The sequence below is a fragment of the Electrona antarctica genome (genome assembly GCF_951216825.1).
Source record: "Electrona antarctica genome assembly, chromosome: 20".
Lineage (NCBI taxonomy): Eukaryota > Metazoa > Chordata > Actinopteri > Myctophiformes > Myctophidae > Electrona > Electrona antarctica.
Window position 1 is genome coordinate 26,461,075 of NC_136801.1, and position 25,937 is coordinate 26,487,011.

The 25,937-nt window shown below is 43.6% G+C and overlaps 1 protein-coding gene across 1 annotated transcript in view; it reads right to left on the reverse strand.

The window, feature by feature from the left end:
• Window positions 1-25,937, reverse strand: part of kcnh2b (potassium voltage-gated channel, subfamily H (eag-related), member 2b) — a 310,233-nt gene that overhangs the window by 131,035 nt on the left and 153,261 nt on the right. Inside the window, exons 4-6 of the mRNA XM_079489821.1 lie at window positions 3,239-3,394; window positions 2,388-2,583; window positions 382-677 (exon numbers count right to left, since the gene is read on the reverse strand). Of these exons, the coding sequence (XP_079345947.1) occupies window positions 382-677; window positions 2,388-2,583; window positions 3,239-3,394 (648 nt within the window). The remainder of the gene's footprint in view (window positions 1-381; window positions 678-2,387; window positions 2,584-3,238; window positions 3,395-25,937) is intronic.

Below are 25,937 nucleotides of genomic sequence, written 5' to 3' on the forward strand. Positions count from 1 at the left end.
ACATACAGTAATCAACTGGCCTATACATGTCTAGCATTCAAAACCAGCTACATTTGCAATGCAGCTACATTTGCAATTCCATGCAAATGTAACTGTATATTGAGTGTGTACTGGAGTGTGTATTTGTCAAGCAGTACGGTCAAGCAGCAACAAGGTAAGGGTACTTCCACTCCTAATGTCACAGCCTTGAGTATCGGAAATATTGAAAATGGGCGTGGGCGGATTTAGCTGATCGAACACGCTTTCCAAAATGTATACGACATATTTATTGTTAGGTACAGGTACAGTTTTTTTTTCAGGTGAATTTCCAGCATTTAAAATGATTTGTTGCCCTGTCTTTAACTGTGAAACTCTATGCTGTATGTACAGTATGTGTAATACCTGTGCTGCTGCTCGACGGCCTGATGCTAAATCTGCGGCCCTTCCGGTCCCAATCGGGCCTCATGGCCTCGATCTCGTCGACAGACGACGCACGGCGCATGCTGTGGATGCTCTCCCGCGAACGGCTGCGGGACAAGGAGCAGTTGGAGGCCTCGTCTGGGTTGAGGCTGTGGCGATGGGAGACCACGCAGGGCGACGACTGCGTGCGAGGACCTCCGGGGGGATGGGCGGCGTCCCCTGAGACCAGCAGGGTACGTTGGTCCTCCTGGTCTTCTGGCCAACTCTGCAGAGCTGACCTAATGAACCCAATGACACGAGGAAAAGGGAACCTTTGATTCCTGTGGCTCTTATCAAAACATGTACTGTACCTCCCTCTGACTGCATGGTTCAAGTGGATGCAATATGATGCGGGGTAACTATACATACTGTACATCGACATTGGGTGCTGGGTTAAAAGAAAGAATAACATAGTTTATAAGGATAGAATCCACACACCGAACTATGGTTGAGACTTCTTTATTAATCAAAAAGACAATTTAGAGCCATAACGGATCTTTGTCAGGTCAATTAAATGGATACTGTACAATAATAATTTAAGAAGAAATATCCTAGTTTTAAAGATGGAGTGCCACAATTTCTGTGGCACTCAAGGACAGTTTCAATGCCAGGGTGCTTAGCTGGAGGAAATCAATATCCTACAGTATATTACAGTGATTTAATTGGATGATGAGATGAGCTGATTGTGACAATAGGGTCAATATAATTGGAGGAAATAAATAAATGATTAAAAAAAATCAGAAAAAACAGGGCTGATATGGTATGGATGGAGGGATGCGTGGATTAAAGGCCTATACAAGGATAAATGGTGGCAGTATAAGTGCATAATGGTGCTTATCCGATATCTCAGTGTTCACTTCTAACATTCACAAAAACAGAGTTTTTGTTACATTACAGACACAAATTTGTCATTTTGTAAACAAAAGGGCAGAGCCATGGGCTGTTCTTTTATAAGGAGGGGGAGGGACTAGGACAAGTGGGTGGTCTTAAAGCAGGAGGCGGAGGGACCGGATTAGGTGGGTGGTGCTAAGGTTAAACTCACGCATACCTAATGAACTGGTGGGTGTGTCCACATAAAACCATCATTTTAACAAATACTGTACACTTTTTTGAAAAAACTATACCTCCTTATATAACAATAACACCTGATGATCATGTTTAAGGGTGGAAAAAAATCACGGCACTCCATCTTTAAGCTTTAAGAATCATGAGTGTACTGTAATAGTAAGAGAAATCTATGAAAATCTGGGAACTAAATCGTTACCAAGAAATTTCTTCACCAATGTGTTTCTAAAGGTGTCTAATAACATGTACTAAAAGTTTGAAATTCAACTCCCGTGGGACAATTGAGTTATTAGCATAATATGTGACCATACCCTTAACATCTATATAAGGCAAAAAAGTCAAAATTTCATCATTCTTTAAGTAGCATGTGACATATGAAACTAGGGTGATTTCATGATTCTGAATCCATTCCAAGCATTAGTTTTGCACAAAAAACACTCCTTGGGAGGAAAACGGCCACACAAACGTGATGAGGTCAGCACATTTGGTCAACTGGATATGGCCTAATTTAGCCCAAGGAGTGTTTTTTGTGCAAAACTAATGCTTGGAATGGATTCAGAATCATGAAATCACCCTAGTTTGTCACATGCTACTTAAAGAATGATGAAATTTGGACTTTTTTGCCTTATATAGGATGTTATGGGTATGGTCACATATTATGCTAATAACTCAATTTTCCCACGGGAGTTGAATTTCAAACTTTTAGTACATGTTATTAGACACCTTTAGAAACACATTGGTGAAGAAAGTTTTTGGTAACGATTTAGTTCCCAGATTGGTCAAATACCTGATAAAATGCCCTTACTATAATGCCACATAAAGGTCTGTGCGGTAGGCAATAAAAACAGTAGTAATAACAGTAAACTTGAGTTCTACTACAGTACCTGCTTTCGCTGTATTCCGGTGGCACGGGGGTAAGGGGCAGGATCTCCCCCAGGGGCAGGGTCTCTAGGCTGGGGTGGTCCTGACGCAGTGGATTGGCGGTGGGGATGCGGCCCACCTCAGGGTCGTCCAGAGAGCCCTTGCTGTTGGACAGGGAGCGCAGCACGGGCAAACGAAGCTTGAAGCCTCTGGGTCGACCTGAGGAAGAGGGAGGAAGGGCTCCATCAGGGGTAGTCCAACTGCTGTCCAACAATATGAGAACATATATCCATCCACCTCTGAGAGGTGTGGGACAGTTAAATGTATAATTATACATAGTAGAGTATTCAGGGAAAGAAAGAAACAGTGCTCAACTAAGATGAGGGACTTAATTTTAGAAGTTAGAAGTTTAGGTTGGATCCAATTTCCATTTTTTTTAATATAATATTTATTATATTTGGAAAGAGCAGTACAGTATATACAGCATTTCTATGTATACATATGACACAAGTGCAATTCCCAGGGTTTTTTTTTCACCCCTCTTCCCTCCCTCCCCCCTCCAAGTGACTCCATCTTCAATGTCTCTGTAAAAGCCTTGCTTTCTTCAGGACTACATGGCATCAAGTCAACACTCAACAGGGGCAAAGGGCAATATCGCTTCAGAGTGTACATTTCAGAAGGAGAAAAAGAAGAAAGAGTGGGCAGAAAAAGAAAAAGACAAAGACAAAAAAAGTTTCCAATTATTCTAACAGGATTATAACCAATAGTGTAGTGAGTGAGTGAGTGAGTGATGTAGCCAACTAGCCACCGTCATTCAGTCAGTGAGTCAGTTAGCTAGTTAGTTACGGCACTTAGCCAATAAGACAGTGGGTACCGGTGACAAGCCAGGTCGGCAGGCGATGGTTGAGCTCCTGGTTGGGTTCACTCAGTCGGTCGTCTATCATGACCTCAAAGTTGAGAATGAACATTATCACAACACCATCCTCGTTCTTCACCGGGACCACGTCCACCAGACACTGGAAACTCTGACCTGGGGACAGACATGGAGGGAGAAAGGGAGAAAGGCTGTCAAAGGATTGTCTAGGAAGTGCTTGTTCACACAGGCCGGTGCTAAATATAAGTGGCTGCTGCACAACTTTGATAACCACAGGCAGGCACATTTAGAAACTCATGCATGCACATTCTCTCTCTTTATAAAATGCTTACAGTATCAGTGCTTAATGTAGGCAGTTCTCTCTTTCGCACACACACACACACACACACACACACACACACACACACACACACACACACACACACACACACACACACACACACACACACACACACACACACACACACACACACACACACACACACACACACACACACACACACACACACACACACACACACACACACACGAGAGGCCTGCTACTCACACTAATCTGCCATAACAGTGTTTAAACAGCTAAGTAAGCATGAAATTAGACTCCATATGATTTGATTGTCACACCGCCTGCAGGCGTTACTATATGAACTGAATGTTGCTCAGGCATAAGGAATTTCAACCATCAACATCAAACACACACACACGCACACGCACACACACACACACACACACACACACACACACACACACACACACACACACACACACACACACACACACACACACACACACACTTTGCTTAGAGACATTAGGTTAGGAGGATTAAGCTCCTGTGTGCTGCAGCTTGACATCATGTGTATATTTATGTGCTGTTAGCTTTGATTGATTTGTTCAAAAATGTATACACAGAAGTGGCCTTGTAGGTCATGCTTGACATATAAAGCTTGGAGGCACAAAATGAAAGACCCATAACACCTATATTCATCATACTGATAAAGGATGTTAACGTACAGTCCATTTCACACAGGCATATAATGTCAAAATAAAGAACATGGCAATTACCTCCACATGGCCTAATGTCATGCACAATTATCCATAATGGGGACGATTCTAAAAAAATGTTTTCTAAATACTGACAGTTTTCAGATGTTTCTATGTCGGTGGTTCTTATAGATTTTCATGTCAAGGACAAAAATGATATGTAATTGGCCACCGACCCCCATCTGAAAATATATTGTTCCAGGGACCCGCCAAAAATGGGTTAAGATATCTCTCTCTCTCTCTCTCTCTCTCTCTCTCTGTCTCTCATTGTAAGATGTCTTTGTTTAGTCTGACATCAGCTCACAGTTCCATCTGACATCAGCTCACAGTTCCATCTGACAGCTGCTTCTGCTGCTTCACACATATAAAGAAGAATCATATTCCAGCAGACAAATTCACACATAGTGAAAAGCAGCGAGGGAGCCCATTAAAATGTGCAATACTGAAGAACTGGGGAGGATAGTGTGTTCCTCCACATGCGTTACGCCCCCCTAGTGAGGCTCTTAACTGGCAGGTGAAAAGAAGCTGGTGGCTTGAAGCTCGGGTATCGGAGGAGACCCGTGACTATCTTCATCCTTCAACCTTCTGTGGGGATTTGCAGGGATGGACCACTAAGCAGGGGAACTGGGAATTGGCATATTATCAAATTGGGTATGAAGGGGAGAAAATATATATTTATTTTACTTTTTGGGAGGGGCTCGGGGTGTTCAGTAGCATGATCCAGATATTTCTTTCAACACCCAAGTCACCAAAGTAGTCCAGTCGTGTTACCATCAAATCAGAAATATCGCTAAAATTAAACATGTTTTGTCATATGCAGACTTCGAAACCGTCATACATGCGTTCATATCTTCACGACTGGATTACTGTAATTCAATATACTCTGGTATGAGCAAGAAAAATATATCTCGCCTCCAGATGGTGCAGAACTTGGCGGCTCGCCTACTCACCAACACGAGAAAACGTGAGCATATCACACCTATTTTAGCTACTCTTCACTGGCTCCCTGTGAGCTACAGAATTGATTTTAAGATTGTATTGATTACTTTTAAAGCTCTACATGGTCTAGCTCCCATTTATATAACAGACTTGCTCCAACCCCATAACCCTGTGCGCTGCCTCAGATCTTCGGATAGGGCCCTCCTAGTTCCTCCTGCAACGCGTCTGGTCACTCGGGGTGACCGGGCCTTTGCGGCTCGGGCACCTTTGCTCTGGAACTCCCTGCCCTTGGCTCTTAGGTTAGCAGAATCAGTGTCTTCTTTTAAAACGCTTTTAAAAACACATCTATATGCCAAGTGTTTTTCCTAATATTGCTTTTGATTGTTTTATTGACCTGTTATTTTCTTCATATTTCATTGTTTCTGATGTTTTGATGTTTTGTTTTTTTGATGTTTTTATGATTACTGTTTTATAACCTGTCTGTAAAGCACGTTGTAACTATATGTTTGGAAAGGTGCTATACAAATAAAATTCATTCATTCATTCATAGTCACCTTATTATTTATCTCTGTACCTATTACATGCAAACAAAATAACTCAGATCTTATGTTGTACTTACTTTAAATCTGTCATATTACCCAAGGAATATGATCTGTGATCATGACTATTACTGTGTCTACCTGATCCTGGGATATCTTTCAGTGAAAATCTCAATAAAAATATTTATAAAAATAAAATAAAAAAAATAAAACGACAAAACCACTTTCAACATGGAGGCCCAATACTTTGAGCATGGCCATTATAGAGCGCCGAAGTCCTGACGTCACTCGCTCGTCCCCTCGATTCCCCTGGTTCACGGTTCAATTTCTCTATGGAGAATAACATGGGGCGATCTTAATATTGTCTACTATAAGCATTGTGGTCCAAAAATAAACAAGCTGTCTCTGCGTTATTGTCAGGGAGGTGTCTCTGTATCATTTGCGACAGTCAGTCACTCATATATGATACAGTCTGCTTCTAGCGAAAATGTAACTAATTCAGCAGCAGTAACATTAGTGTTTTCTCAGTCAGTTGATTCTTCATATCCATATGAGTGAAGCGGCCTGGATGATTTGTTTATTATTCAAACACAGTTCTTATTTGAGGCGATCTAAAATCCCCCTATGGGGATTACAATGCAAATAAAAAGTACATGAACCTTTTAAAAACATCAAGAAAGAAAATAAGTAGAATATGATATATACTTAGTTTTACATAGTTACAATTTGAATATGACTGGATTCACTCAACTGGCTGTTTTTAATAGCTGCATCTGTGTTAATTACATCACGCTAAGGTCATGCAGCCCGCCCTGTGTTTACCCTGCTGCAGTTTTTAACCTGAAACGGAAAACACTAGTACGACAAAATGACAAAATCACCATACATGCTTTTTTCATCCTCCTTTAACCCATTTCGACCTGACCTCGATTCTACAAATGGGTCTTCTAAATCCTGACAGTTTTCTGAAAAACCCATGTTTCTATGTCAGTGGTTCTCAAACATTTATATGTCAAAGAACCCCAAATATATATATGTATTTGGCCGCCAACCCCCATCTGAAAATATGTTGTTCCAGGGACCTCCCCAGAAGCAAAGATTTTAGCTAAAAATGTTCGCACTGAAAGAATATATATTCAAAGATTTGAGGCACATTTTCCCGATTTTTTAAAAATAGCAGACCTACAAGCTCGTAGCGCGGCACTCGGTGCCGCGCTATGAGATTGTAGATCTGCTATTTTTTAATAGCTAAAGTACAACATAATGCGTACAACAACAAAAGGGGTTCCCGCCCAGAATGGATTAAGTTGGTAATAATATCACTCGTATAGTTTCCCCCGTTCTTTCCATTTCTCTTACCTGGTCAGTGAAGGGCAATGAGTGACTGGCACAGTGAATGGTGAACAGTAGAGCAGGGGTGTGCCGTGGGCGAGCTACTATGTTGTACTCGCTACAGTGTGCCTATTGCCCGCCTGCCTCCTCTATCACCCCTGCCTGCCACCTCACCTCCCATCAACACTGGAGAGTGGCTACAAATCTGATTGGAGAACAACGTAATCCCAACACAAGGGAGATTGTTTTTTCTAACACAGGGAAAAATCAAGGATTACAACCATCTGGCTGCATGTGTGTGTGTGTGTGTGTGTGTGTGCGTGCGTAAGTTTGTATGTCAATGCGTCCGTGCATGTACTGCACGCACACACACATAAATTGCCTCAGACCTACTATGCTCATTCACAAGGTTTCCCATCATGTTCATTCATGTGTCAGCAGCTGTTGCACTATGCCATGTTACAGTATAAGCACGCATGTAACGTTTGCTTCTTACACAAAATAATTCATACGGTACATATATGCACAAAAGGCAGAAATGTTTGTACTTTACCAGGCTGCAACAACTCAATCAATTAGATTTAACTTCACACCTCATTATGTTTCATCCATTCCACTTATGAGTAGGATTTTCAGTTGTTTGTAAACACAGTAACACACCATTCAAAGTGGGCTCCTCCACCCGATGCAATAACTGTGCACACACTTGTGTGACGCATGTGACCTGGATTTGGCCTGGTCAGATACATAAGGGATTAAGCCTATACATTTCAAGAACAGCACAACCTATTTTGTTCGGGATCAACAATAGCGGCTCTACGTTCAGCTATACACACTGCACTGCTTTTCAATTTTACATGAATAGAGCTCGAGGTCCAACAGGGCAACAGTTAATCTAGCTGGTCAAATGTCCCCCATGCATGCATTCCAATGGCACATGTACAGTAGCATCTGATAATCTGATGTGGTATTAGAGATGTTTAAAGCTTGGGGATCCATGGGGAGATTAATCAAAAGTACCACATCACACCTCCCCCTGGCCAGCCGGGGCGCCTGATGGAGGGGAAAGGAACTGGTCGGAATAACGTGTTCCTTCCACGCGCTACGTCCGGCCGGGGAAACTCCCGGCCGGACTGCTTCTGCTGCTTCTTTTCACCTGAAAAAAATCAGGTAAAAAGAAGCAGCTTGGACTCCTCATGCATAGAAGGAGGCATGAGGTCAGTCCGCTGCCCCCCCAGGTTGGCAGAAGAAGTGTAGCGCCCAAATATAAATAAAAAAATCACACCCGTGTGAACTGAGTGGTGTAAGGTTTTATATAGCATGATCAGCCGTGGTCTGACGTAATGTCTGACGTAATGAAATCACACAAAATATGTTAAGTAAAAAAAGCTATAATTTTTGATAAATGTATGTATCACACCTGGATGTGATTTCACAACTGGCTTTTTTTGCGCAGAGAAAATGACCACGGTTGCTACGGTCATCCAGTTCACCCGGGTGTGATTTAATTACGTCAGAAATTATTTTGAACATAGCAACCACGGTCATTTTTTTATGCACACAAAAGCCAGTTGTAGGAGTGGTTTACACCACTCAAAAAGTACCACATCAAAACCACATCCAAAATACATCAAAGTTCATCGAAGACAATTTAATTGCCTAGTTCTACTTCTAGAAGGGCCTAGTTCTCTCTAGCCAACTTTATTTCCCAGCCTCCCGGCCTCGACACGTCATCACGCAGCACGTTTTCGTTTTCAGGAAGTCATTAAAAAAATAGTTTTTATGGACTTTTGATATAAAAACCACACAGAAATGAGAATTTGCCCATTGTTAGGTATGCCCATATGATGACCACGGATATGGTCTAAAAGTGTGGAAAACTTATTTTTCCTTTCACTACAACTTGAAAGGTTTCATAACATTAATTTTCTTTTAGGTTTTATGACCTCAATTTCACCCAAATGTACTTTACAAACTTGCCATGCATCTCTTTCACCGATTCACTAATGTTCTCCAGCACTAAATAAGTGCATACAGTCAGTGGCAGGAATGAAGCAAGGAAAGGAATAAAAGGAGGAACTGAGCAAGACACGGACACACAGAAAGGAGAGGGTGAAAAAAACTGAAGCACTTCACTCAATAGGAAACTATTTTGGTGTGTCTCTCCATGGTAACGGATTGGCGCGGGGCATCAGATTGGCCCCCGCTGACCCCAGAGTTGTACTTATACTGAATGTTTGTCAGTTCTTCTTTATACCTGATGAAGGTCTGAACGACCGAAATGTTGCTCAATAAATCGAATTCTGTAAGTGAAGACAATGTGCGGGATCCTTTTGTCTCTACGTCGTGTGTCTAGCATAGCCTTGTATGGGTGTGGAGACAGAGAATGTGGGGTAGGATGAGGATTAGTGAACATCTTTACCACAGGCTAGCAGGTGGATGAGAGGATTTGACTACAGCCTTGCAGGTAACCCTGCGTGTCAGATCATGCAACCGGCTGTAAAATGATTGATTTCAGCAGCAGGCATTCTCTATGAAAAAAAAAAAGGATCTTTTGTGCCTTGGCACTTACAAAAAAAAGACAAAGAAAATTACAACAGAGGCCTGCCTCGATCTTCCTCTGAATTAAAATGAAAAACCTGTCCTCTTCCTCTGTGCATCCGGTAACATGTTGGATTAGAAACTAGGTTTGTAATCTCTGGTATGGAACAAGTGGATTAAAGGAAAACAGATTAGTATAGTGCTTGATCAAGCCACATCTTACTTCTCCACAGGGGGGTCGACATGGGGAAGAGGTTAAAGATCAGTAGGTGCATGGGTGGGTGGGTTGGTGAATGCCTGGGTGGGAGAGAGGGGGAGAGAGAGAGAGAGAGAGAGAGAGAGAGAGAGAGAGAGAGAGAGAGTATGGGGACTCCTTCTACATTATTGACCCATCAGCCCCTCCCAGTGGACAACAGAAGTACCTACATGCCTGCCTATTGGCACCTTCAGCGAGCAGTGTCGCTTGAGATCAGATACAATATACAAGCCACAGTCTCCTGGCTTCTAAGTTTGAAAGGGTCATGTGACAAAATATAAATTATCATACTCAAAACTCTCCATGGGATGAAGACAAATTGGTCAACATTCCATTTTGTGTAGATGTGTCATGATTACCATGTTTTAAGATAGCCTGGCATGGCCAGACTAATATCACTGAGGGGTGGGGGTTCCTTTTTTTTTTACACTGGCAGATTTGTCTGGTTTCCAGACTAGTCCTATTCAAGGTAGGAATGTCGCCCAACTGCAACTCGTGCCACCGTTGAGACAGCAGCTGGAGGTGGTATGGAGGAGTATTCGTCTTCTCAATGGATATCGTAAAATGAACTGCCTCCATATGGAAGTAGAAAAGCACAGCTGTAAAATGAGTTTAGATTGCCTCAGTAGTTTTGGAACTAAACATTATAGTGTCAAATAAAAACAAGCTGCTACAGAGAAAAACACCTTGGATGGTGAAATTGTGATTTACACTTTAACCCATTTTGGGCGGGAATCCCTTTTGGTGTTAGCATTATGTTATGCTTTAGCTATTGAAAAATAGCAGATCTACAAGCTCATAGCGTGCCACTCGGTGGCGAGCTTGTAGGTCTGCTATTTTTGAAAAATCGAAGAACGACTGACATAGAAACATAGCTTTTTCAGAAAACTGTCAGGATGTAGAAGACGTTTTTAGAATCTGATCTCAGGTCAAAATGGGTTAAATACAGTACTGTATATATGATTGAAAACGATGGGATGTTTTGCTCAACGCTGAACAGAGGCATCAACAAACCACTAGATGGCAGAGCATGACAGCTCTTCCCTCCGTGGCTCCTTGCAGACAGTGTGCAAAGTGGCAGGAAGCAATCAGTCCCGTACTCAGTGGCCCATTCATCCCACCGGCAGCAGAACCGTAAATGTGGCCTCCAGAGCCAGCGCTGAAAGTGATTAACCCATTCTGACCTGAGATCAGATTCTATAAATGTCTTCTACATCCTGACAGTTTTCTGAAAAAGCTATGTTTCTATGTCAGTCGTTCTTCGATTTTTCAAAAATAGCAGACCTACAAGCTCGTAGCGCGCCACTCGGTGGCGCGCTATGAGCTTGTAGATCTGCTATTTTTCAATAGCTAAAGCATAACATAATGCTAACACCAAAAGGGGTTCTCGCCCAAAATGGATTAATCTAGATGTGCCCCGCTGCCCAGCCTGCTCACACTGCAGAGGCATTGTTCTGGGAGGTAGGGGGGCAGAATGGAGAAGAATAGGGCTGTGTGTGTGTGTGTGTGTGTGTGTGTGTGTGTGTGTGTGTGTGTGTGTGTGTGTGTGTGTGTGTACACGTGCGCGCGTGTGCACACTGTAAGTAAATAAAATTGCTACTGTAGCAGGAGTCTTGACCCATCACAGTCCCTCCCACCAGAATGCATGCACCAGCTGTCCTGTAATACGTGATGTGGCATTCCACCATTGCTCAACGCTCGCACGCACGCACGCACGCACGCGCACGCGCACGCACACACACACACACACACACACACACACACACACACACACACACACACACACACACACACACGCACACACACGCGTGATTGACCTATGCACCTTACAGCGGGGCTGCTTCTTGGTGTGAAACTGTGGAAGGACAAACGCCGCCAGACGACCATTCATCAGATTTCCTTCCCTCGCTATAATTGAGACAAATAACCGACTGCAGCAGCCAGGTGGGTACGCTGCAAACTGCTGGCTAAACTGCATGTATTTATGTTGTATGCGCAATTGCGCATGGACACTTTGTATAAGCGTGTACTGTTTGCGCACGTGCATGTTTGTACGCACGGGCGTGTCTGTCTGGGTTTCTATGTATATGGATGTGGTAGTGTATGCAAGTTTCCAGGGAGACCCGATAACCAAGTTGTTAGGGCATATACCACATACTGTAGGCTCTAATGCCTGACAGCGAGTCCCCGGTTAGCAATTACGGCAGTACAGATTCCAGGTGAGTGTTGCATGCATGAAATTGGCTATGCCAAGGAGTTAAGAACAGCTACTGAAAATCTACTTGGAAGTACAGGAAGTTGATGCTGTACAGCTACAGATCTGTTTATATTCATGAAAACCGTGTCGGTATTAATAAAATAAAATAAAAGACAGCTTCTGGGGAAGTACATGAAGTAAATTCTGCCCTATAGACACTAACTGCCACAGTTCCTTGATCCTTACCAGGCTTTTCAAGGTTCAAGGTTCTTTATTATTTGTCTCCCGAGGAAGAAATTTGTCTTAGACAAAGGGCCTGCATGCAAGCGTAGCCCTTATGCCTGTCGCCGCAGAGCAGCGCCAATACATATTTTCTCCTCCTGAGAGGAGGAAAGACTGGGAACAAGGCTGGGATAACAGAGGAAGATAAATGTATGCTGTGTTATGCGATGGTGTCGCATAATCTCGCCAATCTATAAACTATAACTATAAACTCACAACGCGATTGCATTGTGAGCCTGTACTGTAGATCCGTTGTTTATGGTGCGTGTCCCTGCGCGTAACCAAGTATTTAATCAGGCATTACTGCAAAAATTAGTAATAGGTTATTGGAAAATCATTAGCCATGCTGTGTTCACATCATTTATCCTTATATAAACGGCGTCTCACAGCAAGATAACAATACATTGGGTCTTTCAAAGAAAATGCTAGTGTGTGAAGTACCCGAATGCTACTGGCAATCGCACGCGCACACACGCACACACACACACGTTGTCCACTTCAATTCAGTCAAACGCTATCGTTAAGCCTCCTTGTCAACCTCAGTGTCTCATACTGATATGATGGAGAGGTGGAAGGACAGAGTGACAGTGGGATTATGAAAGGCTATGGACGGAGGTCAACGGCAAAATGACCTTCTCAATACTTGAGACTTGACACCTCACACAGGGAGTAGAGAGGTGACGTACATGCTCTTCTTACGAAGGTATTTGTAGTTGAGGAGGGAATAGAGGGTATGCACATGCACAAAGTGAGTGGCAAAGTGAGTTTTTGCAAAGTGAGTTTAACGTTGTTTAATGCAATTGATAGGACCTTTCTGTTTGGATGTATGGGCTGTCAAGGCCAGAAAGTAGTTTTATGACAATCAGTAGGCATTCCCACATAACTTCCGGGTATGATGATGATGTCACGCGCATACCCTCTATACTTTTTTCTTTTGTTTTGCAACAGACTTCTTCAAATCCCACCAGGGATTTTCTACAGGGTTCAAGTCAAGAAACTGTGACAGCCACTGTGAATCTTCCCGGACTTCCTTTCCACATATCCGACCGATATGCACACATGGGTATATACAGTGCCCACATATATAAATTCTACTGTACTTGTGGGGAGATGAGATGTGGCCCTCACAAATATTGTAAGACAGGTGCACTCGCCCACACAGGCGCATAAGAACATGGTTCTACAGGGTTGCAGCCACCCACAGCCATGTCTCCAACCTTGAAGGACACAGTGCAAGTCAGGCAGGCTCTGATGACTGTGTACGTTTAACCACCTATGGAGGATCGATAACCAAGCTATCTAAATGCCTCCATCAATGACACACACACACACCAGTGGACCAGGGCTCCAATCCGCCCAAAACCTCTCATGTCGCGCACACACACACGCACACACACACACACAAGGATCGTCTCCCAGAACAAGAGTTGGTCGTGCATTTGAATGAAGGTCAGAAGACACTGTAAAAGGTCCACAACACGGAGGTGTCTGCCTGTGTGACACACACACACACACACACACACACACACACACACACACACACACACACACACACACACACACACACACACACACACACACACACACACACACACACACACACACACACACACACACACACACACACACACACACACACACACACACACACACACAATCGTCTCCCAGAACAAGAGTTGGTCGTGCATTTGAATGAAGGTCAGAAGACACAGAGGTAAATCAGACAGAAACCAACTCCTGTTCAATTAAGTTTTCATTCAGGGTGGAAAGACGGCAAAAGTTAAAAGGTGGGATAGGGGTCAGTGTTTCTTGATTGCTTGCTACGCTCCACCTCTCATTTTCACCTGTTGCTACAGTTGACTGAGTTTTGGAAATGAGACTGAATCAATTTTTTTGCTTAGGTTTTGGCATGCCTTTGCCTTGATGAATGCCACATTCAGTGCAATGACCAAACATCTATTGTGCAAGTCAAATGCTTTGGGTTTCACCACGAAGGAATATCACAACTCGATACCTCATCTCATCCAGTTTAAATATACTGCAAGGCCGCTCGATCTGGCTGACACCCTAGACACGATAATAAAGTTTAATTTATTTAATTTATACCCAAGGCCACCTAAATCTGTTCGTATTTTGTGCACCTTCTCCCTCATAATAATTTGTCTTCTTTCTAAACTGCCCATAAAGCCTAATTTATGCTCCATAGTGCGATGGATGTCGGTGCTTGAATTAATATTCTTCCTCAAATTTCCAATTCTTTCTAAACTGCCCCACAACATGTTTTGGTCCGTTTAACTTAGTTAAGTCATCCGCTGTCCAAATACGGTAAGTTACTTCTGGACGTCTGCATTCTTCACACAGAGTCTGGCTTGACATTTTGCTGATGTCAGGTTAATTAGAGGCCCATTCGGTCGCTGCTCAGCCAATTCAATTTCCTATATTGGCGCCGAGTCACCCCCTCTGCATGTCAATCACCACTGCATGAATACACCTGTGATTGCATGATGCTTACAACCTACGCAGTACACCCCCAGTCGTCCTCTTTCATCCATCTCTTATACCTCTCACTCTCCACTCCTCGAGTAACCCTTCGACATGGTGGATTCTCAACTAGTACAATAGCGAAAATAGCAGATCAGCCGTTTTATAGAACTGCTATTTTCACAATGTTTGTATAATCCCCTGTATAGTCCCTTCCTGTATAGTCCCTGTATAATCCCCTGTATAGTCCCTGTATAATCCCCTGTATAGTCCCTGTATAATCCCCTGTATAGTCCCTTCCTGTATAGTCCCTGTATAATCCCCTGTATAGTCCCTGTATAATCCCCTGTATAGTCCCTGTATAATCCCCTGTATAGTCCCTGTATAATCCCCTGTATAGTCCCTTCCTGTATAGTCCCTGTATAATCCCCTGTATAGTCCCTGTATAATCCCCTGTATAGTCCCTGTATAATCCCCTGTATAGTCCCTGTATAATCCCCTGTATAGTCCCTTCCTGTATAGTCCCTGTATAATCCCCTGTATAGTCCCTGTATAATCCCCTGTATAGTCCCTGTATAGTCCCTGTATAGTCCCTGTATAGTCCCTGTATAGTCCCTGTATAATCCCCTGTATAATCCCCTGTATAGTCCCTGTATAATCCCCTGTATAGTCCCTGTATAGTCCCTGTATAATCCCCTGTATAGTCCCTGTATAATCCCCTGTATAGTCCCTGTATAGTCCCTGTATAGTCCCTGTATAGTCCCTGTATAGTCCCTGTATAGTCCCTGTATAATCCCCTGTATAGTCCCTGTATAATCCCCTGTATAGTCCCTGTATAGTCCCTGTATAGTCCCTGTATAGTCCCTGTATAGTCCCTGTATAATCCCCTGTATAGTCCCTGTATAATCCCCTGTATAGTCCCTGTATAGTCCCTGTATAGTCCCTGTATAGTCCCTGTATAGTCCCTGTATAATCCCCTGTATAGTCCCTGTATAATCCCCTGTATAGTCCCTGTATAGTCCCTGTATAGTCCCTGTATAGTCCCTGTATAGTCCCTGTATAGTCCCTTCCCAGAAATGTAGGGGACTAAAAAAAAAGGACAGTTTTGCCTTTGAAATGTAGTGTGGAGTGAAAGTCACAAGTGTGAAAAAAATAACAAACTGAACTTAAAGGGCCACTTCACCACTTTTGCAACCAGATCTTATTTTAATGATGTTTGGGAGACAAGAAACACTTTCCTGCGGTTTTTATGTGGGTAATTTGTGTTTTTAGATATTTCAGTATTTCAAAGTGTCCATGGGCTCCATGATGTCATGGACACTGGGCTCACTTATTTCCTGGACTACATGTTGTCTCAGTAAGACAGCCCTCCCCCTATCCACAAGGAGGAGCAGTGGACCAAAGCATTATGGGAATTGTAGTCCAGGAAGGAAGTGAGCCCATTGTCCATGACATCATGGAGCCCATGACCACTTTGAAATATTAAAATATCTAAAAACACATGTTACCCACGTAAGAACCCCAGGAAAGTGGTTATTGTCTCCCAAACATCATTAAAATAAGATCTCGTTGTAAAAGGGGTGAAGTGGCCCTTTAAGTAAAGTACAGACACTCAAAACCTATAGGCTACTTAAGTACAGTATTCAATTAAAGGTACTAAATTAACATCCACTACTGAATGATGACCGACAGCTGCAGTGCAGAGCCTCGTGGATGGCCCGCCAACTCCTGAGACTACATCTACCCACCCCGAGTCTCCATCTTCCCCTGAGGTTCTTTACCTCACATGCACTAATGTATTTAAACCTCATGTGAGCCACGGAGATGTGGAGAGATGTGCTCATTAGCACAGAGGTACATGAAGTTACCACACTTTGAGAAGACATCCTCAGTTAGTGAGACTGGCGATGAAAAAGGTTTTTCTTCTATGTGTGTGTGTGTGTGTCACATAGAAGGGTCTATGTGATGTGATCAGACCCTTAAAGTGTGTGTGTGTGTGTGTGTGCGCGTGCGTGCGTGCGTGTGCATGCGTGAGAGTTGAGAAATGCATGTCGGCAGAAATAATTCTGTGAGAAATGGAATGCCATCTACATACATAAATTATTAAACATCACTCTGACTAGACTATTGTGTATCATGTTGTCACTATTCCATAGATACGAATCAATCTCTGGGGAATTGTCCTTATAGTCTGTCTTTGAGAGAAACATTTTAGAGACTGACTTGTGAGTCTATCACAAACTTAACTCAAGGTTGTAGGAGAAATAGGGACAAGGTGAGTTGGACAGATGATACAGCCGACTGATGGGAGGTCATAATTCATGACAGATAACAGTTGAGTGTACAATGTCTGCCTGTGACCGCACGCACGCACGCATGCACGCACGCACGCACGCACGCACGCACGCACACGCACACACGCTTTCAAAAAACACTTGCACGCAGTACCAAAAAAGGTAAGGGGAAAGGAAAGGACACAGTAGATGAGAAGAACTTTTGGCAGAACAGATATCCTAGATAGACAGGAGAGAGAAGGAACGCAGAGAGAGAGAGAGAGAGAGAGAGAGAGAGAGAGAGAGAGGCTTCATTTCCTGTCCGGAGTAGCTGTGATTTAGGATGATGATTCCTGTTCTGTCCTCGTCCTCTCTCGGTCTGCCGGACATTCCAGCGGTTTGACTGTTTACAGATGGCCAGGAATGAACACTTAACCCTGAGTTACGTGGACCAAACTCCCTGACACAAACAGGGGTCATCATCTGCATGGGGTCCCATACCCGGCCCGGCACACGTTTAACCTCAGATTCAGTTATTTTATGCATCTCATTTTCTCCACCTGACAATTTTGGGGGTTTAATCCGATTTTAGAGAGCCACGGTTAGGTCCCACAGTGCCATTTGGAGACAGTCTTTTTGAATACAGAGAACTCTGTGGTCTCATTGTTGTTTTCCATGGTCCCACACAGCCACACGCAGGCTGGCTCAACAATAACACACGGGCCCATGTGGCAGCACTGACCTGAGGGATTTGCATACACGCCCAGCACCTGTTTCACGCTCACTGTACAAACATCATACAGTAGGTATTCTGACTGGACGCGCTACATGCAGAGGGAGAAAACATGATAATGTCGTCAGACCAAGTCTGTGCCTGTGTGTGTGTTGGTGCGTGCGTGAGCGTGCATATAAACATGTGTTCGCGTGGATGCATGTGTGTGTGTGTGTGTGCGCGCCCGTGCGTGTGTGTGTGTGTGTGTGTGTGTGTGTGTGTGTGTGTGTGTGTGTGCGCACGTGCATGTGTGTTACTCACCAGGAAAATGTAAAGAAAAGCAGTGGGCTATTCATTTAGTTGGGTCTTAGGGCCACGTATAGAAGCAATAACAGTACAGTATAACAGTATATACAATATACAATAACATTATACTGTAGGATAAAAGCCACTACTGGAGCGTTTAGGTATGATGAACACACTAACACAACACAGTAGAGATAAAGGGGACTGGTACAGATATGGGGGCGGCGGTGGCTCAGGGGTAGAGCGCCTGGATGGTAACCGTAACGTTGCCAGTTCGAACCCGGGCTCCCGCAGAGTTACTGTCGAAGTGTCCTTGAGCAAGACACTGAACCCCTAATTGCTCCCGATGTGCTAGTTGGTGCCTTGCATGGTTTCCGCTGCCATCGGTGTATGTATGTGTGTGTGAATGGGTGAATGTAATGCACAATCTCTGTAAAGTGCCTTGGATAAAGGCGCTATATAAATGCACCATTTACCATTTACCATTAACATTGCAACAGATATTCTACTGATAGACGGATGTTATGTTCTTACTAGCTTACTTATGATCCTTGATGACTATTTCTTTGTATTTGATGTACTAGCCCTTACCCGTTGTGAGATATTGCCCCCCCCCCCCTTGTGGCCGCTGGGGGTACTGCGCCCTGGGTGCCTTTTTTGCATTTTGAATTCACTAATAAATTAATTATTAATTTATAATTTGTTAAATTGGAAAAAGGGCTTTGTTAAGACCTCCATATTATTATGGTCAATGCCTGTGTGAAAAGTGGGAGCGTTTGGTGCAGGCGGTGAGGAGATACGGCAGTTACAGTGACACACATTCATTCATTCATTCAGACATTGACTGAATTATAGTATGATGATGATAACCATGTGACTGTAAGTCGCTCTGGACTAAGAGCATCTGAATTGTAAATTGTGCTGGGCAATATACTGTATGGTTCTCCAATATGTTGCTTTAGAAGTAAGTTTCGGTCAAAGATTATGCATTAGGGTAACCTGCAGCTACAGTATTTGGGCATGGGATAATGTTTTTGGTCCTGTGAGTCCACCCGTCTGTCGCTGGACCGATCGGCACGAAACTTTGCACTCCTGGTAGGCTAAGGAAAGCCTTAAGTCGGCCAATGGCGGCACTATAACAGGTAGACTTTTGCATGACACACATTTGTGGGCGGAGCCCATTTCTTCTAAAAAACGTAAAGTTATTTCATTATGAAACAGATCTCTCTCTCACTACCAGTCCCTGTTGCTTCATCTTTAACCTTCACCCCACTAAATGCTAGCACATAAATATTACATGGAGATCACACTGCTGAATTATGTAACTAAGCGAGAAGCAAGCAAGCATGCCAAATATCAAGCCATCCATGGGTGCATGTGTTTGGTCCGATGTACTAACAGTTCGACAGGCATTAGTCCGACAACCAAACCTCACAGCCTGGAAGCCACAGGTTAGTTTTAACTGCATGCATGTCGTGAGCGCCGGTGTTGTCAGACTGTTAGTATGTCTAACCAACGTATGCACGCCGCCATCCATAACATCAGCAATTAATTCCAAATCCCCTGCTGCGTTTCATCAGACCAGCAGCACTGCAGGGAACCTAACTCTACTTTTGAGCTCCTCTCCATTTCTTTAATATTTTTTAGTGGCTTTCGCCTTTATTTTATATATTTTATGGAGGGACAGACAGTAGGCTGACAGGAAATGTGGAGAGACATGGGGGGAAGACATGCAGTAAGTGCCGTCGGGATCGGGAGTCGAACCCGCGGCACGCTCCTCTCCATTTCTATTCTCTTTGCTGTTCCTCATTTGAGTGAGTGTGCTTTTATATCCTTGCAAGACAAGTCTGTTTCTCCCTTTTTCTTCCTCTCTTTGAACGTGGTTATGTAAGATCTCCAGATATCTCCCTAATGCAGGAAGCGAGGGAGAGGCAGGGAGATAAAGAGGCATAGAGAGGCATAAAGAGAGGGCATGCCATGGCTCTCAAGAGGTGCATTCTGCTTTGATATACATTTTCACCTCAGACCAATCCTCCTCTCTCCTGTCAGCACGCAGCACAGCACAGGGAGAAGTTCTCACCCGCTCCTTGCAAAAGCTCCCGCTAATTGACCTGAAGAGGCAATTACTCATGAACCAGTCCACTTACAACCACTCTGCAGAGCGCTTGATTGCCAGCGTGCCTCTTCAAAACACAATCAGTAATTGTGCCATCTGTATGGAGTCCAGAACCCGTTTGAGACTTATTAGTGTGGTTGCCCTAAAGGGCAACCAGACTATTGTAATTGTAACACTTTATTATTATGTTACTGGAGTAACCCTTTTTTTGAAACGCTACTCCTCCCACAGTTTTAACTGTACGCACTTGACCCATATGTCAAATTGACCGGAAAAATCGGAAATGGTGTGCTTGCTCATTGCTAAGAGACATATTGTATAGTTTAATTGATATGAATTTATTAGTGAATTAAATTTCCCCATTGACATGAATGGGAAAATGCGAAAAATCACGTTCAAGTATTTTTTCCTCGGAGACCGTAAGGGCTATAGTTACAAAACTTGGAGGGATAATTCGTAATACTTACTAAAATTAATGAACTTATAATTATATCGGTCGGCCTCATGGTGGCGCTATAACAGCCCACTTTACGTTTTGGCTTATAACTCTTGAACCGTAGGTCATAAATCCAAAATTCTTTTTCCCTGTATTCCTTGGGCCATGACGCATCTCCCCATATAGGCCCCGCCCATTTGCGTCATGATAGATTTTCCGCCATTTTGAATTTTCTCCAAAACACACTTTTTGCTCCTCCTCCTACAGATTTTGTCCAAATCTCACAAAAATTGGTACACATGATCTCTGGACCTTTCCGATGAAGACACCACAGGCGGAATCTTGATAGTGCGTATCGTTCGGCCGTAATCGGCTTCCGAAGTTAGTGGGATGGGCCTATTTTTACAAAAAATGTCTAAAATCCCAAACGAAATGTCCGATCCATCCCAAATTTGAATCACATGTCGCGGGTGGTTAAATCAACCAAGTACCAAAAGCAATTCCATTTTCATCCATAGGGGGCGCCGCAAATGCGAGAAATGTAACCGTTTGTCGCAAAAACATGATTTTTGGGGGATAAATCCCCTCCGAATTACTTACGCATGATCGCAGGGGTGACGCGACATTGTAATTGGCTGGCAATATCAGTGGGAGGGGTATATGTGAGCCACTGCGGCAACCACACTTTGCAATTTTTTAAAATTGCGACCTTTCTAGTTTCTTTTTACTGGAGTAACCTTTTTTTTGAAACGCTACTCCTCCCACAGTTTTAACTGTACGCACTTGACCCATATGTCAAATTGACCGTAAAAATCGGGAATCGTGTGCTTGCTCATTGCTAAGAGAAATATTGTATAGTTTAATTGATATTAATTTATTAGTGAATTAAATTTCCCCATTGACATGAATGGGAAAATGCGGAAAAACACGTTCAAGTATTTTTTCCTCGGAGACCGTAAGGGCTATAGTTACAAAACTTGGAGGGATAATTCGTAATACTTACTAAAATTAATTAACTTATAATTATATCGGTCGGCCTCATGGTGGCGCTATAACAGCCCACTTTACGTTTTGGCTTATAACTCTTGAATCGTAGGTCGTAAATTCAAAATTCCCATATAGGCCACGCCCATTTGCGTCATGATAGATTTTCCGCCATTTTGAATTTTCTCCAAAACACACTTTTTGCTCCTCCTCCTACAGATTTTGTCCAAATCTCACACAAATTGGTACACATGATCTCTGGACCTTTCCGATGAAGACACCACAGGCGGAATTTTGATAGTGCGTATCGTTCGGCCGTAATCGGCTTCCGAAGTTAGTGGGATGGGCCTATTTTACAAAAAATGCCTAAAATCCCGAACGAAATGTCCGATCCATCCCAAATTTGAATCACATGTCGCGGGTGGTTAAATCAACCAAGTACCAAAAGTAATTCCATTTTCATCCATAGGGGGCGCCGCAAATGCGAGAAATGTAACCGTTTGTCGCAAAAACATGATTTTTGGGGGATAAATCCCCTCCGAATTACTTACGCATGATCGCAGGGGTGACGCGACATTGTAATTGGCTGGCAATATCAGTGGGAGGGGCATATGTGAGCCACTGCGGCAACCACACTTTGCAATTTTTTTAAATTGCGACCTTTCTAGTTTTCTAATTGTTCTTGGGGCTGCTGGGTGCGTTGAGGTTTGGCCAAGTTGCAAGTTGAAGTGTTTCTGGCAAACGGGCACATCACTCATTAACTTTAATGAGCTAAATGAGTGTATCACAGGAGAGGGATGCAGCAGATACAGGAAGACTCCAGACAGCAGGATTCGGCAGAGAGGGAGAGAGACAAAGCTTAACACCTCTGCTCCACCCACCAAGAGCATTGCATTGTGTCACCACCACAAGTGTTGACTGGGCATTCTACTGGGTTCACATCGAATGCTTTTAACAAACACACCAGCACAAGTAGTTGTGTCATACAGAGATGAACAAAACATAATTAACTGCTGGTAAGCAGAAATGGAGAAAAGGTCACAAATAAGCACACACTCAACCCTTGTTCTAGTAGGCAAACCTTATTTGAATTGGCTGATGAATATCTGTACACTGTAGTGTACAGTGTTGTACTATATTATATAAAATATATCGTAACTGTCACAATTGGAACATTAGTACAGTACAGTACAGAGGTACCAATATGCCAGTACCAGTACCAATATGCCATTGTAGCGGCATAATTTATGTAAATCATGTAAATGTGTTAATTTAAACCAGAATCAAAAGAATAATTATACTTATAATACCAATAATTATACTTATACATAAACTGTAGATGCTCCTATTTTTGCATTACTCCAGCTGAGTCTTTATGAAATTGCATCTGCACGTAATTACATCTGTACATCTGTTACATCTAAAGATTTTATTTTGTTGGTACTTTGGCCTTCTATAATGGAGCACCTTTCACTTTTTACAGCGGCAGTTGCTGTCACAAAGGTGCGTTCAACGCAACACTTGATTGGCTCCGTAAATGAGACAGACGGAGAGAATATGGGACAGGGTGATAAATTAATTGTGATAATTGGGAGGACGGCGGTCTATTAAAACAGATGTTGAGACCAGCGCAGCGGAGCTGGCCATCTGTCAAGATATCACAATCCCTTTGTGAAATTGAAGAGACAAGCTGCCTCCTGACGAGGCAGTTTCTCATGAGAACACACTCTCTCTCATTTGAAGGGACATGTCTGTCAGTCTTTGGGATTTCGTTTCCCGGGTAACGATAGGAGCAAAAAAAGAAAAAAAAGATGGGGTATCAGATATTACAGAGATTTACTACGTGGGTACTGTTGGTTCCCACGAAGATAGTAAAACTGCAGGTTCGCTGAAAACAAGCATTGCACACACACACGTTCAATCGCTCTGGAGCGCACACACAAACAATGGCTGATGAGTTCACCAGCATGGGGAACAGGGAACATTAATTTGCCTGAAGGTTTGCCTCTGTGGGTCAGGTCATATGTCAGATTCAGGCTCAATGGAACTCCTGTGAACAAGGCCTCCTGGAGGTTCAGGATGCTCCAGCTAATGACAACACTTTTGTCTGCCTTCCTTTCCCTCTCTCTGCAGAAATGCATCGGCATCAATTTGTATCCGTTTGTCACTCTTCTCATGTTCCGTACCCCCCCCCCCCCCCTTCTCTCTCCCTCTCCCCCTCTCTCTCTCTCGATTTATCTACTACATTTTCCACTATAGACCAGAGGCAGATTGCCTTTAAGTGGAGAGACGTTTAAACCAGATATCTGGATATGGACTATATATCGGCCCATAATTGAGTTATAATGGACTCAAAAGATTCACTCCGCTTAATAGCGTAAGAAATCTGTGTTAATTATAGCCAGATATTCCACACTCCCTCTTAATGCCAAAGCCGGCATCAGTCCCTACAAGCTGGTAGACTAGAAGCTGATGTGGCCGATATTGCCTTTCTATTCTCAGCACCTCGTCTAAACCAGCTGGCAGCTGTGGCTGATCATATCTCAGCGTGTGTTAGTTTCAACACAGCTCTCTGCTAGCTTAACTAGAAGCTAGTTAAGCTGGCATTGTACTGTAGATGTTGTGAGCGGGTATGTTGTCTCACCCAGGCCGTTCATCCACAGGCTGTACACCTGAATACTACGTTTTCACCCCTGTCCGTCTGTTTGGTGTCCGTGTATGTGCTAACAGCTAATCTCCAGCACAGTTGGACCGATCGGCGCAAGACTTTGCACGGACACTCCCACTTCACGTTTTGGCTAATAACTCTTGAACGGTAGGTTGTAAAATCTTTTCATCTGGAGAACTTGGATCCTCCCTCTCCATATAGGCATATTTGTGCCAGGTTACATTTTCCACCATTTTGTGTTTCAAGTGTGCTCCAAGAAGCACACTTTTCTAGTGTGTGTGTGTGTGTGTGTGTGCGCGCGTGTGCGTGCGCGTGCATGTGTGTGTGAGTGAGTGAGTGATCTGCTGGGCGAAGTACAACAATGTGCAAACACAGCAGTAAGATGTGTGAGCTGCTGTGATAGGAAAAGGATATCAAATGGAACACAACCACCTTAAAGACTACTAATCTGCATCGAGCGACCTCTGTACATAGAAATTGATTGATTGGAGATTCTAACTTACATTTTGTTTTGCTCGTATTGTTCCACTTTTTGCTCATGCCAATGAAAGTGCCAGTGAGTGAGTGAGAGAGAGAGAGTGTGTGCAGGGTTCTTTGTGAGGTTTGTCAACCTCCTACAGACAGCTACAAGGTATATGATGTTGCACAATCACTACCAGCGGTACAGGATGTCACTTCAGGCTAGCATCACACACACACACACACACACACACACACACACACACACACACACACACACACACACACACACACACACACACACACACACACACACACACACACACACACACACACACACACACACACACACACACACACACACACACACACACACACACACACACACACACACACACACACACACACACACACACACCAAAATCAATTCACCCCCCCCCCCCCGTATAAACAGACCAGAGCTCCTCTTAAATATTTAAGCCTTTTTGGGTATTGGGTTGGTGTGTGTGCAGTGTGCGCACACGCGCCTACGTGTGGACATGTGTGTGTGCTGCAACAACTACAGTATTTGTGCACATGTGTGTGTGTGTGTGTGTGACATTGTAGAAACATCATATTGGTTTCTGTTAATGTGAGGCTGTGTTACAAAACAAGTGAGATTGGAGTCATCAATGCTGCCATCAGCAAAACGTTCATCCATTAAGTTAAGACAGACAGCGGTCCCTGGAAGATACTGTACAGTGAGTGTACTGTACCTTTTTGGGTGGCTTGATTGGTTGTTAGCATATATCCAATTATTTTGCCTCGTTCCTTTTATCCAGAGTTTGCCAATTAATTCCTCCCACTGCTTGCCACTGGCTGACCTGCCAGTGAGAAGCCCCCACCAGGACGGCACATTCCTTCTACTCCTTCTGCTATCCATTCCCTGCTGACAGGTGCCATCCCAGCCTACGCTCTCCCGCCATGGATTCAAAGTCAAAGCCCTCGACTCCACGGAGGATCACAGGTAGAAGCTATAGAGTTTGCATGTTCTCCTTGTGTTCACGTGGCTTTCTGCCCACACCACGTGAGGGACATGCAGTACTTTACAGTCACCTGAGACTGCATGCCCACTGTTCCCCACAGTTAGGATGGGTCAGA